Source organism: Mesitornis unicolor, unplaced genomic scaffold (genome assembly GCF_000695765.1).
Source record: "Mesitornis unicolor isolate BGI_N332 unplaced genomic scaffold, ASM69576v1 scaffold17313, whole genome shotgun sequence".
Classification (NCBI taxonomy): Eukaryota; Metazoa; Chordata; class Aves; order Mesitornithiformes; family Mesitornithidae; genus Mesitornis; species Mesitornis unicolor.
In genome coordinates, this window is record NW_010174187.1 from 1 (window position 1) to 15,860 (window position 15,860).

The following is a 15,860-nucleotide window of genomic DNA, read 5'->3' on the forward strand; positions in this document are numbered from 1 at the left end:
TGCGGCCGCCAGGAGGAGTCTGGCTGTTCGCCCTACCCGGCTTGCATCTGCAGATGGAGGTCGGGATACGCGGGTGTATCCCTCAGCACTGGCGAGTGCACCGAGGAGCCTCGGCCTTCGACTAGGGGGCCTGGGAAACCCTCAAGTCGTGCCCAAAATTTGCTTTTTTTTTGCTTTTGTGTACGGTCCTCCTGCAAAAGGAATATAGCCTGCACTGTCCGCTAGCGATAAGCGTTTGGCTTCAGTTCCCGTGGTCAGTAAAACACCAATTTGTCAATTGCACCTCTTGCACTACAGGAGAACGGAAACTGAAGGAGACGCTTTGTAAATGTCAGGAGTCCGGTAATTTACAGAATAAGATCTGTTTATCATCCGCACACGACTTTTGTCAATTCTGATGTCAATTTCCACTTTTTTTAGCTTATTATGTGCTTCCCTGATTTTAACGAGTGATCGGCTTCTACAGCGTTTTGCACACTGTCATCTAATCAGTCTGTTATTATTTGAGAATAAATTGTCTCATTAGGTCTTGTGTTAACATTCACAAGTTATTATCCCAGGCATAAACCAATTCCAAGCTAAATGATAGAGAGCATCATTTTTAGTCTAAGATGACTGTCAGTAGACTCGTCAAACACTTAAAGCTTACTTTAGATTATCAGGCATGCCTAATTTCAGCAATGAATGCTTGAAAGTCTTAAGAAATAAAAGGTGCCGTGTCTTTTTCTCCCTGTTCTGCTGCTATGCTGCCATGCTGCCATTAAAGGGACTGCTGTTACTTTTGATATTTATATAAGAAGTTGTTTACTCATATTCATATTCTAATGTGTTTCTTCTTACTGTGACAATTTGAAAAGTCAATCAACTGGTATTTTAAAAGACATTTATGCTAATTCTCATATTAGTTTTGATTACAGTGATGTATGTTATCATTTATACAAGAATTTTCCAAGAACAAAAGTTATGTTTTACCAAAAAATGCAGAATGATTTGGTAGCATGTCAACTATGAAACTGCACATAACAGATATCACTGCCTTCTCTGCCTGCTGCATCTGATTTTTTTATAATACACTAACAAAATGCTTAAGTATGTTTTAATAAAGGCATATTCCAGACTTCCACAGCTGTAACTTTCTTCTTCCCTTTTTCTACTTCCTCCGTATTCGTGTTACTGTTTCCTGCTGTTCTAGACCTTGATCCTGTGGTAAACTGTAGTTAAAAACATCTGTCTGCACACAGTTTGGGGCCTTATATCCAGATTCTTAGGAAATTCATCACCTTTGTCACTCTCAGTAACATTGTAGTCTACCATCCACTGCAGGTGTCACTTTTGACAGTGCCTACTTTTAAATTCTGTTGTTTAACTTCAGTAACACTGTATTGACACGACCCTGTCCACCCCAAACTATTAAGCTGTTCGAAGTCATAATTTTAACTCAGATCCTGAAGCAGGATTTGCAGTTTAGGCAAGAGATCATTGGTACTGGCAACAGAGCCTAACTCTAGATGTGCTCTTAAGACCAAATACCTGTCAGCCTCTCGAGCACAGCAGAAGCAAAGCAGTAAAAGGAAGGAGGTGAAGGGAGATCTGCACAGTACTGTAAATCCATATGAAGTTGCGCTGTGGCAGAGGAACCATGGTGTGTGCATGTGCTTGCTTATGTTTTGGTTGCTGTTAGGCCATTTGTTTAAGATGTGTGAGTGCTAGTTCAAAATTGCTACAACTGATTCATCACAGAGATTTGAAAATTTGACTTTTTGTGTGTAGAAATGAATCACTCAGGTTAAAGCTACTCCACTTAGCAGCTTGGGCATGTGTATGTGTGTATTCACTGGTTAATAGTTTTGGAGCTGTTTTTTTAAGGAGGAGTAGAGATGTCCTCTTAAGATAAACTTGCTTTAGATGCCTAACTTCAGTCTTAGGATCCTGAAAGAAGAAACACAATTACTTCTGACCTGATTAGAGACGTTGCAATTCTCAGGTTCTTCTCCATTCTTCCTTTCCTCTGTGGTTTGCTTTTGGCTCCTTTACATGACTTCTTGCTGGGTGTAAAGGTAGGCTTTTAATTTCCAAGTCAGTGTATCTAGAGCTAAGATGCTAACGTGTTCTGCCTCAACTGTATTTTTTATAGCTTTGGTAAGTGTAATCTAGTTGTTCTGAGAATAAGAAAGGGAAAAGAAATTATTTTGCCATTAATTTTTCTTTACCTGCTAAAAAGCAAGTATTGATGATCCATAAAGCAAAACAAACCCAAAGTAACAGAACTAGGATCAGACAGTTGCTGTAGGCTGGCAACAAAGCTTCTGTGCATCCTTTATCTGAAATGCACATAGTGTTCTTGCCTCCCTATGCTCCCCCAACATCTGCCTGCAGCAATCCTGGCATGTATCTAGCATTTCCCAAACAAGGGATGAAGCACAGAGGTGTTTGGTTAACAAACCGGCTTGCGAATATTGTAGCTGTATCGCACTCAGCCTAGTAAAGTGGGTGATACACAGGAAAGATTGTTTGAAGGGTGATCAGAAGCCAAATAGCTTCATAATGCTGTTTTCTACCAGGCAGCCTCTTTGGCCTCCCTTCCTTTGTGCTCCAAACAGGACAATGCATAAGCAGAGGGTTTAAATGACAGAAGTTCTGGTTTTGTCATTTCTGGTGATAATTCTTTGCGCTGTTCAACTTGCATTGCTTCATCTTATTTCAGCAAATATCATTAGCTGCGTTTCACAAATGAGTTACAAAAGGTCAGAGCTGAGCTTTATACAGAAGGGCCCTACAGCACACATCCTGCATAGACAGACGAAGCTTATGTTATTTGAACCTCACAGTCTAACTGGCAGCTAGGAAGTTTTTAAAGTTGCTAAACAGCATTTTTCAAACCATGGTTGATTTCACTTGGCTTTTGTTGTTGAGCAGCCATTTCAAGTTGAGGCAATTTCAGTCACTGACCCTAATTCTGGGTGGGGTGTATGTTACCAACCTGACTTTCATGATGTGGAGTAAGTTGGTTTCAGATACAGCAGAGCAGCTGTTCTGATCCTGTTTATATGACTTCTGCCCTTTGTCCAAGCTCAGAGTTGTTTTGTTGGGTTTTTTCCCCTCCTGGAACTCTGAACCCAATGTAGCTGTTTCTGAAGGCAGGCTAGATTTTTAAAAAAAATTAAAAAACTATAGCTATGTCAATTACCTAAAGATAATGAATACTGAGAGGTGTTACTTAACGCACAAAATAGGGCGCTCAAAACATTATTAATGAAAAAATCAGAATATCGGGTTTTAGGGATATTTGCACATAAGAACTTTTCAGATAGAAGTGAAAAAAATTTAACGCATTATTTGTCATTTTTGAAAAGGACAAACTTCTTGGCATCTTCCATGCCAGTACTGACACTTGGCCTGGAACTGTGTGTAATGGATTTCAGAAGCTGTTGCAGATGAAAGTCTCGCACACCCACGTAAAGTTCTTTTACCTCATTGAAAACAGCAAAATCTTCATCCACAAGAGACAGCAACTGAGAACAGTTTTTCTCTGCTTTGTAGGGTTCTCTTCTACCTCATCCTTCTTGAAAAATTACTGATTAAAACCCTTATTTGCAAATCCCTCTGTTATTTATTACTACTTGCACATATCTGTATGTTCTCCACTGTGTCATGTTTATGTGAACTGGATTACAGATGCTTAACATCTGAATCCTTACTATGTCCTTCTTTCTCTCAGGTTCTGTGTGTAAGCATACTGTGAAGTATTTAATCATTAATTCATAGTGGGTTGTTGGTTGTTTTGGTTTAGGTTCTTTTGCTAGCTTGCAAGTCTACCAGTACTTAGCCAGGGGAGAAGGGAAGTGTAAGCGTTGCCTCTGTTGATGAGAGTTTGAAAATGTTTCAGAATTCAGGTGCTTTCATCACTAATAGGAAGGTGGAGGAGTTTCTGCATCTGTAGAGCTGCAGGCTATAGAAAGAGAAGAATCATTTTTGATACAGAGAAAAATATTTAGTAAGGAAAACCAAGATAAAAATGTGAAGGAATATTATTTCCTTGTTTGGTAGTTCCAGTGTTCAACATTAAAATTAGGGAATCGAACAGGAAAACATGGGCAGTCGAAAAAGAGATGCACACGCTGCTTTGGTGCTATCTGAAAATTGAGGATGTAGCATAAACTCTTACAGCAGGACAAAATGTCCTACTTCTGTCTGGTGCTCCTGCATTCAATTAGAGCTTCGTCATTGTTCATTTCAGTGGTCCCACATCTTGACAGTTAGAGCAGACGTTGGCAAAGTACAGCTTATTGCTTATGGATCCTGCAAGTCATCCTTGCGTTCTGACCGTTTTGCAACTCCATTTAATTTTCTCTTTGAAGTTATCAGTGACATTAGAAATGGAGGTTGGCAGATAGCCCACGTGGGTGGCTTTTACTGCACTTGCTTCATTTTGTGACTGCTTCTAATTCTGTTTATCTCAGACCTCTATGCTACTCTTATCCATTATAGTACCTCAGCATCTTACTTTGCATCTTTCCTTTTTGTGTGGCTTACCAGTTTTCCACTCCTTTTATCGGGCTATGTAGATTGTTAGTCTGCTGCCACGAATACTGTGGCCAGTGTTCCTCTGGCAGGAGAGACCTGTGGTGGCGTGGATGATCTCACTGGAGACGTTGTCAGCTGAATCCTTAAGAAGGAACTACTGACGGTGTCAGCTGAATCTTCAAGAAGGAACTACTAATGACACTTTTCTGTTCTTTGCCAGTGTAGGCTGCTTCTACTTCATTACCAGCCTAAGGAGTGAAAGGACAGAACGAAGAGGATTTAATAGTGATGTGGTTCTGTTCAAGTATAAACATGTTAATATATTGAGTATGTTAAAAAACCTCATAAAAGCAATCAAATGGAAAACCTGTATTTAGACATATAACGTGAAATGTGGAAATAGCTTTCGGTACAGAAAAATACATTGACCTTTTCTGGTGAGAAATTTAGAGACTATGAGTGTGACAAAGTGAACACGTTTTTAAGTGAGGGGACGCCTTTTCTCAAAGGTGGCATTACAAGTAATGTACTTCTTAAAATAAATGTAAGGTTTAAGGTAAATATACTTTAACATACTTTCATGAGAAACATTCTCAGAATAAATATGTACACTGAGAAAATGACCCCAGAACCAAGAGGCAGCACTTGCTCAAAGAACCCAGAGCTGCAGCCTGACACCCTGCTGCTGGGAATGTGTTCTGGCTAAGGTCTCAGAATGGACTAACTCCTCTGCTGGCACAGGGCATTTAGGTGTGCTGAGTCACTTGTTGCTGCAGTGCTAAACACAGACACAGAGTAGGAAGGATATGAGTGACAGTGATAAGATTTCACTTAGGAAAGAGACCTCTACATCTTGATTCTTTAAGAAAAAAAATATTTTACTACTGTAAACTACCCTTCTAATTCACAACCAGCTTTACTTAGCTTTGTAAAAATCTGCTAAATAGCATAATTAGCCAGAAAAATGTTCCTTTGTTGCTACAAGAAGTAGTGTGGATAGGGGACAGGAGAGAAGAGACACTAAAACATTTAAAAGGCAAGGCACTAAATTCATTTGCTTCACAGAGTCACCAGACATACTGACGTATAAAATATTTTCTGTTTCATGCATTATCAACCATACACATACATACAAAAGAGCAGGTTTAAGAACAGTAGGCACAAGGAAATTAAAGTTGAGATGTCTTTTCCTTTCCCTGTATAATTTCTGAGGCACACGTCCAGATCTCCTGCTAACAGGATTGCAACTGGTGATGAATTATGTTTCATTTAGTTTGAAATTTGCAAGTCATCAATATTGACAATCTAAAAACAGGGTATCAGAAAGGTTTAAGTCCTTGTTTGAAGTGGATCAGTACCTTTTCTACTGTATTAGCTAACAATTCAAATAATTAGTCTTTCAGTAGGTTTGTATTAGTAGTTACGAGGCAGACTGTTGAAAAGAAGGTTGGGTCTTTCGATTCTCTGCTGTTTTAATTGCTCGCCTTTTGAAGTAAATAGAAGGAGAATCAATTGCTTGTGACCATTAGAATTCTGAATAAATTAGTGGAACAAGAGAACCTGCTTTTATATTCCTGTCTACTTATACGCATTCATGTCCTGATCTCCATCTTCCTCCTTCTTACTTGAGAACAGTTGCTGGCCACTCCACCCCACTGCTGGAGTTTGTTTTGCAACAAATTCCAAGACAAAAATATAGGAAAACATCAAAATGAAAAGACTTTCTGTTCAATGCTAGAACTTATCTCAGAATCTCATCTTTCTCTTGCTTTCTGGAAATAATCCTATTCCATTTTAATAATAACTTATTCCCTTTCAGACTCAGTCTGATAATTGCATAGCCAAGTCATCAAGGAGCTAGGATATTCTGTTACATAGATAATCTCCCTCGAATAACCTTTCAGCATTTGTTTTTTTCCCCTTCTGCTTGCATTGTGAGTAATGCCAGTATCAGTTCCTTAGAGCTTCCCAGAACAACGGTTATGGGCTTGAGGACTCGAACAACACTGCGTCACCTTATTTTTGTGATGTGACCTTGGAAATCTTTCAGACGATCTATGTTTTGTATGTGGTTTTCGTTCTTGTGTGTGCAGTTGTGTGGTGAGTTAATTTCTGAGGCCTCAGTTTCTGCTTTGCTGCTTGCATTGCTGTTCCTTTCTTGATTTTAGCAATGACTGTACTTTCACTAAACTGAGGCACCTTTTTCTTCAGACTTTCTCCCCTGTGGCTCCTTTCCCAGGTGGATCAGAAGTAGACATAGAAGGTCATGAGACCTAAACTGTCCGTTCTCGTTCCAGTGGTTATCTTGCATCGTTATCTTAGTGTGTCCATCAGTGGGCATTAATCCTGTCAGTCTATAGAAATACTCACAACTTTTCATACACTTCTCAAAAATAATTCAATTAGCCTTTAAATTGACTGGCTTCAAAGGAGGACTGGGATTCAGTAATTTGGAAATTATTCTGAAAGGAGCAGGGGACAAATTAAAATGACCAATTTTGTACCATCTGACATTGACTGTTGAGGACTTGCACACTCTGCTTAATTCAGCTGTTGTAAAATTTCTGCCTACTGTATTGGAATCAGTGGAAAACTGAGTAGAGACTTCTAGCTGTAACTCCTTCCTTTAAAAGGGCTCATTGATAGACTGCTGCTGGGGAAGGATTTCTGTGTCTGAACGGGGGAGTTCAGTGGAACAGGTCACCTGGAGTGATTAAAAGTCTTAGAATGTCCTGGCACGCTAAGACAGGTGAAAGGTTGGCAGACAGATAGATATTTATCCTGCCAATATAAATTTCTATTCTTAAACAAATTATTTAGACTGTGGTGTGTATTGCAGAAGATACAATATACCCAAAACAAAGCTGTGTTGGTTTACGGTTTTATAGCAATGTGCATTTCTCAAAACTCAGAAAAGCCCAGAAATTGGATTCTTGTAGAAAAGAATCATTTAATATTATCTTATTTCTTTTCTGTTTCTTTTTTTTGTTAAATAAGGGCACACCACACACATATTTAATAAATTTATATGCAGATTTAATAAGTGCACCCGAATGGTACGCTCCTGGCTGCCTTGCAGGTAACAGGAATTGGAGGGGAGAAAAGAAACAACAACAACAAACTAAAACCTAGGAAAACCTCCACAAAATAACCAAAAGTGAAAGTACACGCAGAGCTTAAGTTCTAGAATAAGTTTGCAGTTCTGTTGGCTTTTTTACTGTTTTCTCTTTGCCGTGGGAAGATTTAAGGTCTCCTTTGCTACTTTGTTTTTAGTTACTGCTTATTCCACTCGTGCTACTGAGTTCACAAGGAATCAACCCACTACACGGCAATGTCTTGTTTCAATGGAAATTATCACAGATCTCTCAAAAACACGAGTTGTATAATTCATATATTTTTAAAAATAAATTTTGAATTGTATTTCTTTTTAAAAATATTTCAGGCATATGGCTCTGGTTGTGACATTGTTATTCTGGCAAATGACTTTGAATGTGTGCAAATAATTCCTGGTGCTAAACATGGAAACATCCAGGTCAGCTGTGTGGAGTGCTCCCAACGACAAGGCAGGGTAAGTATTTTAATAAAGCTGTATCAAGTTTTGTTAAAAATTGGAATACTCGAAATAATTAAACAGCAGCATCATACATCAGTGGTGTTCAAGAGTTAACTTCACGACAAAGATCAGGCTTTACTGATCTGTAACTTTCTGAGTAACACCTCTTATGTTACTCAGAGAATAGTTTTAATTTAATAATAATTTATTTTTCAAGGTGGGGGGCAGAAGATAAAAGCAGGAGGCATCTTGTAGCAATGGTTTTTATTGCGTTCCAGAACCTGCAGTAACAGGTCTCACAAAATGTGGAAATACATGAGTTACTGTATAGTAATTATTGTTATTGTCTCCATTATTGGATACTTTCATCTACTTAGAGAAGACATGGATAAATCACTCGTGTATACGTATATGTGCACACATATGTACATTTGTGTGTCCTGCAAAGCAATAAGTTAGAAATACTTTACTTTTCAGAAAAGCTGAGGCATGTTACTATATTTAGAAGTGTTCCTGTTGAGCCGTCATAACTGCATGACCACTTGACTGGCTCTGTGGTTTTATTTTTAATCCCTAAACAATGCTAAAGAGACTGCTGAGAAAAATCTACTTTCTGTGAGATACGGTAGCTCACTGACCAAATTGTGTCAGCTCTCACTGCCTACTAATCTTAGTAGGTTAAAAATTGATTGCAGTATTGAGAAAGCCCTAGTTGGGATTGGGGCAGGTTTAGCTGGCAAGGCCATAGCACTGCAGCAGCACAGCCTCGGGGGGATGGAAGAGAGATTCCGGCTGCACACGTGGACCCTGCAAGATCAGCATGAACCCCTGGGTTGTTCTGTATTCAGAATCAGAGCTCAGAGTCTGTTCTTTTCTTTGGGGGTTTATTGTTGCAACCTTCCCCTCCACGCTCCTCCCCTTCAAGAGGAAATAAGATTTCATAATAAATGTCATGAAACTTTTACGTAATTTCTGTATTGAGGAAACCAGTTCTTGAATGGAAAGAACTTAAACAGTTTTTAAAATCTTTTAAGGAAGAAAAAGGAATTTTAAAGATAGTCAAAAGTACTCATATCTGTATTAGGAACATGACCAGCTAAATTCCTAATAAAAACCATTTTGTGTATGGAGGTTTCTGTGAAATAAGCGGGTGAAAGAATCTGAGTGGTTCTGTGGTGTAAGTACTTCAGGTTTTCCGTTTTCTGTGTCTCCGCTCAAAATGTATTTAACTGTTGAAAATAGAACTGTTTCATCCTGTTTCTCCTAATTATTATTTAGTGGTATAAAATGGAATCTGGGAACACACTTAGACCCAGACACTGATAATTAATTTATTAGTTAGCCGTGAAGTAGACAGGACGTGAGCAGGAGTAGTGAAGGCGTTGGCTTTCCGTTATGCATTAACAACAGTCACCCTAGAAGAATGTATTAGGTCTGATTGACAGTGTTTACCCCACTGAACAAGAGGTCTTCCCTACCTAGAGTTAAAATCGTAAAGGTGGGCTTGTTCAGAAGTGTGTGTTTCTCAACTTCCTTAGAAAAGTATACATATAACACAATTAACGACATCTGTATTCATTTAACTTTTCTTGAACAACAGCTCATAGAAGTAGTACTGGAAATTCTTTAGCTGTTTTAGAATACTAAGCAGCAGTTACGCTTAGCTCCTGACCTTACATTTTGAGTCTTCAGTTGTTTTGGTTTTTTTCCAGATTGCAGCATCATATGGAAATGCTGTTTGCATTTTTGAACCGCTTGGTATAAATTCTCATAAAAGAAACAGTGTAAGTATGTATTTCATGATTGCAATTCAGTTTAGGCTCTTAGAAGAGGTGAAAGTCTGTTATTTTTATTATATTACATTGGCACACAGAAGACTAATGGATAGACATTTTCCACCATCCATAATAAATTGTACAGGTAGAATCTTTCATTGCATGAATCGAACTGGGGACTGCACTCCTCCTGAGTTCACAGCAACATCTTGTTCTAGAATCTCGTACTGGAATGAGCTGGTGACGAGTTGGTGTTTCTTTAACTTGAAGAGGTCATCGGATCTGTGGTACGACTTAAACTTGTATACATGTACCCAGAGTTGTTTTCACAGCACCGCCATGGCCAAGCTCTCAAGCATTAAGTGCATTCCCAAGCAGGTTTCACAATATTTGTTGTATCTATTCTGCCATCCCTTGTGTTGTTATAAATGTACGACCTAACTAGTTTAAAGTAATCTACAGATACATTTGTATGTGTGACAGATCCAGATCTGGTTTGCAGGGTGCTCTGTAATGCATTCAGTTTTTTCAGAACAATTAAAGAAATTATTAAAACTAGATTCAGCAATCTACCACTGGGTCCTGAATGTTTTTGCAACAGGCTTAATATCAATTTCATAGAGAAAGAAAGAAATCCTGTTATCTTCGTATATTGCTGCTGTTGTGAGAGTTAATCCTTTACTGTTTTTAAACTACAGCAACTAAAGTGTCAGTGGCTTAAAACTGGGCAATTCTTCCTCAGTTCTATGACTTACAACTTGGCGTGGGATCCTCAAGGTAACGTGAAGTTTGTGAACTATTTGTTCAACATTTCTAATTGGGTAAACCTGAACAGAAATTATTGTTATTGTAATAAAGTCAGAGCACGAATGTAGAAATTTTAGATTATCTGTTCTCAGGCAATGTTGCATAAAATGTGAGACTACAGTTAGCATTGTTTGAGAATCACAGTGTTAGGTTGCTAACTGACTTAAATTACCACTAGTAATCATTTAAATAGAATTTTATCACAATTAAAGTCAGCAACGTACCCAGACATTTATAAGATGCCTAACAATGTGTATTTAATTGAGTTGTGCTATTTGACATCTGAAACATTCATTATCAAATGTAATTTATCATTTGAAGTCACAAAAAACTCTTTATGCTCTTTCTTAACAGGTATTCTAAATTCAAAATGTTTTCATGAAAAACAGCTGTATAACATTATTGAATACCCTATCATATTTAAAATGGAGTTTGTAAAGTTGAGTTTTCAACCTGTTTTGAATAATTCTCAACAAAATATGATGACAAGCTTAATCTTTCAATATAAATGCATCATCTTGGTTTCACAGCTTTGACATTACTCACCTTTCAGGTAACAGGCTGCTGACAGCAACTGACTTTTTGCAGTTGTGGGCCCCTCCATCTAGTGATATTCTAGAAGAAGGTGAAGATGATGATCCTGACAGTCAGATCAAAGATGATAAAGTTCTCCCAGTTCTAAATGACTGGAAATGTGTCTGGCAGTGCAAGTGAGTGAGACAATATTCATTTTAAGACAGATTGCAATGCCACCTCATATATCAACACTATCTTCTATCCAAAACCTTATTTTAAAATGTGCTTTTTAAATCCGCTTAAAATACCACAAAAACCAAGCAATGTAAGTTACTCCAGATAAAACTTTCTCACATTTGCAAGTGACCTATCACCAGATAGCCTAGTCAAAGGCTTGTATTACTAAATACTGGGGTTTGTTGTAGCAAATACTTTTTACGCTTCTGCTATTTCTAAAGTATGCTTAAAGCAGCAACTATAAAATACTAGCATATCTCATTAAAATAATTAACAGTAATACTTAATCAACTGAATACATACTATAGAATAAATCGACTTGACTTACATTAAAACATGACTCTCGTGTTCTTTAGGACTGCAGTATCAGTACATTTGATGGCATGGTCTCCTGATGGTGAATACTTTGCAACAGCTGGGAAGGTAAGGACAAAAAAAAGAGATGAATTAAGTAAGTGTTTGCAATGTTTTGTGTTTGTTTGAGAAAAGTAAATAAGCAATATAGAGCAGTCTTGGACCACACATTTTATTGTATTCTGAACTAAGTTAAATTATCATCTCGTGTGTAATGAGATTAATTTTAGGAACCTTTGCTTTCTTATACTTACTAAAGAGGACAACTCAATCATGAGCTGCATTGTTTTATGACTAAAAACATACAACACCTTAATAAATACTACATTTAGAATCATCGTGGTTAGAAAATTATCAAAAGATTTGCTTAATTCCCTATTTATCTTTCCCATGAATATAGTTTTATATAGCTAAGAATTTGACTAAGTAGATGAGGCAGGTGGTTCCAGAAGTCATTTTCTGTCTGTAGGACAGCCCTACATTGGTTGTTTCATGAGATACACCGCTTTGATCATAATTCTTAACAGGGCTGCCTGTCAGACTTCCTTCTTGCAGAATCTGTGGTAAGACACTGTACTTTTTGGTGCTTGCCAGGAAATATTATGTTTTGTCTACGGTCTCAGAAGTTTGTAATTTATTCATTTATTTACTTTATTCTCTATCTCCACCCCAGCAGCAAGACCTGAAATCCAGGGATGTGGCATCCAGCTGTGTACAATGTACTGTTGTCATACCAATAATGTTGTCCTTAGCTCACATCAGTACAGTCATACTCTAGTCTCACTTATCAGCATTTGTAGTATTGCTGTGTCAGCATTTCAGTTTTGTTTCAGTTAATTATATCACTGATGCCCAACCATTCACACCAGAAAGGTACCCTAGGTTGTGCTGGTGGAGGGGAAGGCTGTAATATGCATCTGGTCCTCTATTATGTGTCTGTGCTTAGTAGGTACAGTGCTTGCCACGAAAGTCAGGCTTCCCGTGCATAGGAACCAACAGGGACTTACAGCACAAATTGTCTCAGTGGACAGACTGACTGTTAATGAGCTTAATATTGTCTGTGAATGGCAGCCTATTTCTGGCTTCTATTTTTGCAGGGAAGTGGACATGGGATTTAATCTTGCATGTGTGCTATGCAGAAAATGCATAGAGGACCAAGAGGAAAGTAGGGGACCAATTGGACTAGAAGAAAAAATCGTTATGAGAGTGGAGCATTGCTAGCAGAGTATTTCTTCAGTCCTGTAACTCATCCAAGGATCACCAACAATGAAATAAGTGGTCTCAGAAATGAGTTGTCTGAAAAACTGCAGATAGTTCTGGGCCACAGATCATATTTTCATGAAAGATACCAGAACAGCAGGTTCTTTATTATTTGGGAATTTTTGTTGTGACATTTGTAAGTATAGCGAGCTAACCCTATGGTTGTTTTTTTATTGCTTTACCTAGGATGACTGCCTCCTAAAGGTCTGGTATCCTATGACTGGTTGGAAGTCATCTCTTCTGCCCCAAGAAAATGAAGAAAAGAAAAAATGCTCAGGGGTTGTCCACTTCTCCTTTGTTTATTTGGCACATCCTCGAGCAGTGACAGGATTTTCATGGCGTAACATTAGCAAGTACATGCCCAGGTTTGAAACTTTTCCTTTCTTAAAACAAACAAACAAACAAGCAATTCACCAATCTTTGTTTTTACATTCTGCTTAAAGTTTAAGCATCAAGAACATGATTAGATTTTTCCACTTCTACTCTCAAGAAATAAAACATATGAATGTCTTCCCATAAGCTTCTGATTTACCTAGTACAATAACTGCTGTATTTATCAAATAATAACCACTCTGTGTTCACATGCACCTTTGCCAATAATCCATAGGTTTATGAGCATGCCAAAAACCACTACTGATATAAAGCCTTTAGTTAGGGGAGAGGCAGAAATCTGAATGAAATAATAACTACTAAATACTTGTATACTCCCCTAATTCCTGTCGTGTCCGTATAGCTAATTTAATTAAATTGGGTAGTAACCTTGATGTGTCTGTCTTCAGGGGTTTGGTCTGTAATGTGTTACTCACATCATGTCTTGATGGCATCTGTCGGCTGTGGGCAGAGACGTTGTTACCAGAAGACACTCTTCTTGGTGAGCAGATCTGTGAAACTAGCACTTCCAGCATTAGCAGCACCATCTCTCAGTCTGGAAAGCAAAAGGATAAAATACAACATGCCCTAGAGGTACAAGTAAATACTTTGTCTATTTTTTCTTTCAAGGTTCTTAAATATTTAAAGGATGTAGAACTATGTGTATTATCTAGATCTCATAAGCATAACAGAATAGTCTGAATTATTTTGTATCAGTTTTTGAAGTCTGTTACTAAACACTGCAGAAGTCACTGCACTGCATCTCTGCGCCCAAGCTCCATGTTCTTTTAAAACAATTACTTTTTTGGTAGCCAACTATCAGTATTGGGAAGAGACAGTGTTTAACACAGAGTAGTAAGTGATGGTTTCATTCTGATTGTGCTGAAAGTCTGTGCTTACAAAAACAGTGGAAGCAGTATATAAACTCTTTTGAATGTTAGTTACCTGATTTGATAATTGCATTTCTAAAAGGTGGTATTATGGGGCTCTAAATTTCTGTGGCAGTCATATCAAGTCTATTAAGTGCACAGACAGAGAAAACCTATCAATACAACAGCAAGAAAACAAACCAAACAAACCCAACCACCCCAGCACTCATTTGCACACTATTACAGTTAGACCAAGTGTTCACCTCGTACACACCATCGCCATCAACAGACGGGGACGGTGGAACCAGGTATGCTTTGGGCTCTTGAATCACTTGTGCTTTTCACATGCTTTCAGCAATCTTCAGTTACACAAAAATAATTTGTTATAAAGTGGTATTGCAAAGGTTACAGCTTTGTAGATTGTTGTCATCTTGTTTATGAATGTTACACGGAACAGTGTGTATTTTTGTGGTGTTGGATCAGATATTAAAAGGAACTCTCAGAAGACTGTTAGAAGCACTTTGCCTTTGGCCAGAACTGATGTTCATAAGTGTTAATAATCTCTGTTGAAATCTATTTAAAATAATCCTTTGGAATTAGTCTTCCCTCCTTAGGTAGAAGGAAATTAAAAAGCTTTAGCCTTTATATAAAGTGAATTTTTACCTTTCTTGATTTATTTTTATAACTTTACCAGACAATTCACCAGTTGAAAAACATGAGAAAAGGACAAAGGAGATCTTCAGTTCTTGTCACCCACACAGACGTATTGGCAGACCAACAGGGTACCCACGAAGTTCAGCGTCACATCTCACATCATGCAAACGCACTTGGTCACTTCCATATAGCAGCAAGCATCAATCCTAATACAGGTGAAATACAACCATTTTTAAATGGCAATAATATATTTGCATAAAATAGAAAAAGAAAGAAATAAAGGGGGCTGAGATGCACATCCTTTGCTTTGCCTAACCAAATACAGGGAATTTGTAGAAAGACTGTTATTTCACAAGTCTGCTACTTGACATAGAGTTTTGTAAGACAAATGAGGCTGAATTTATTTTGAATACTTTTGGCATTTTTAAAAGCCAGTTAAATTCATCTTTGCACATCAGAAAGCGAAAGAAACCGAAATTTCAAGTCTGCTTAGCATTTGATTGTTGGGTTTTGGGAGGCAACGGTATATGATTAATAGAGTATTTGCATCCTATCGAATATACAGTGAATGAAAAAAGCTGTACCAGATTTTTTAGCAGGAAACCAACTGCTTTTTATAGAATAGCTCAGAATATTTTAAACGAGGAAAAGATTAAAGAGCAATCCTGTGCCTTACCTAAAATCTGTACGTGAAATGACAGCACTGCAACATACAAACCTGAGCAATTGGAACTGTTCAGTATTATTTACCATGCACGTAAGAATCAATTTTCATGTTAAAATATCTTTACTTTTTAATATTAAAATTGCACTTAGAAAGTTGATCTGCACCTTACCCTTTCTGATCTTACAGGTACAAATTATGTTCTACCCAAAATAAATCCAATGTCTTAATTAAGAAATCTGGGTATATGTGTGTGTGTGTGTGTGTGTGTGTGTGTG

The 15,860-nt window shown here is 37.8% G+C and overlaps 1 protein-coding gene across 3 annotated transcripts in view; it reads left to right on the forward strand.

Annotated features, from left to right (window-relative positions):
* Positions 1-7,972: 7,972 nt before the first annotated feature.
* DMXL2 (Dmx-like 2) overlaps positions 7,973-15,860 on the forward strand; it is a 43,606-nt gene continuing 35,718 nt past the window's right edge. For all 3 annotated transcript variants that reach the window (XM_010180972.1, XM_010180973.1, XM_010180974.1), the window contains exons 1-8: positions 7,973-8,092; positions 9,790-9,861; positions 10,551-10,629; positions 11,213-11,369; positions 11,769-11,835; positions 13,213-13,391; positions 13,806-13,989; positions 14,959-15,133. In XM_010180972.1, the coding sequence (XP_010179274.1) occupies positions 10,599-10,629; positions 11,213-11,369; positions 11,769-11,835; positions 13,213-13,391; positions 13,806-13,989; positions 14,959-15,133 (793 nt within the window). In that variant the 5' untranslated portion in view covers positions 7,973-8,092; positions 9,790-9,861; positions 10,551-10,598. The remainder of the gene's footprint in view (positions 8,093-9,789; positions 9,862-10,550; positions 10,630-11,212; positions 11,370-11,768; positions 11,836-13,212; positions 13,392-13,805; positions 13,990-14,958; positions 15,134-15,860) is intronic.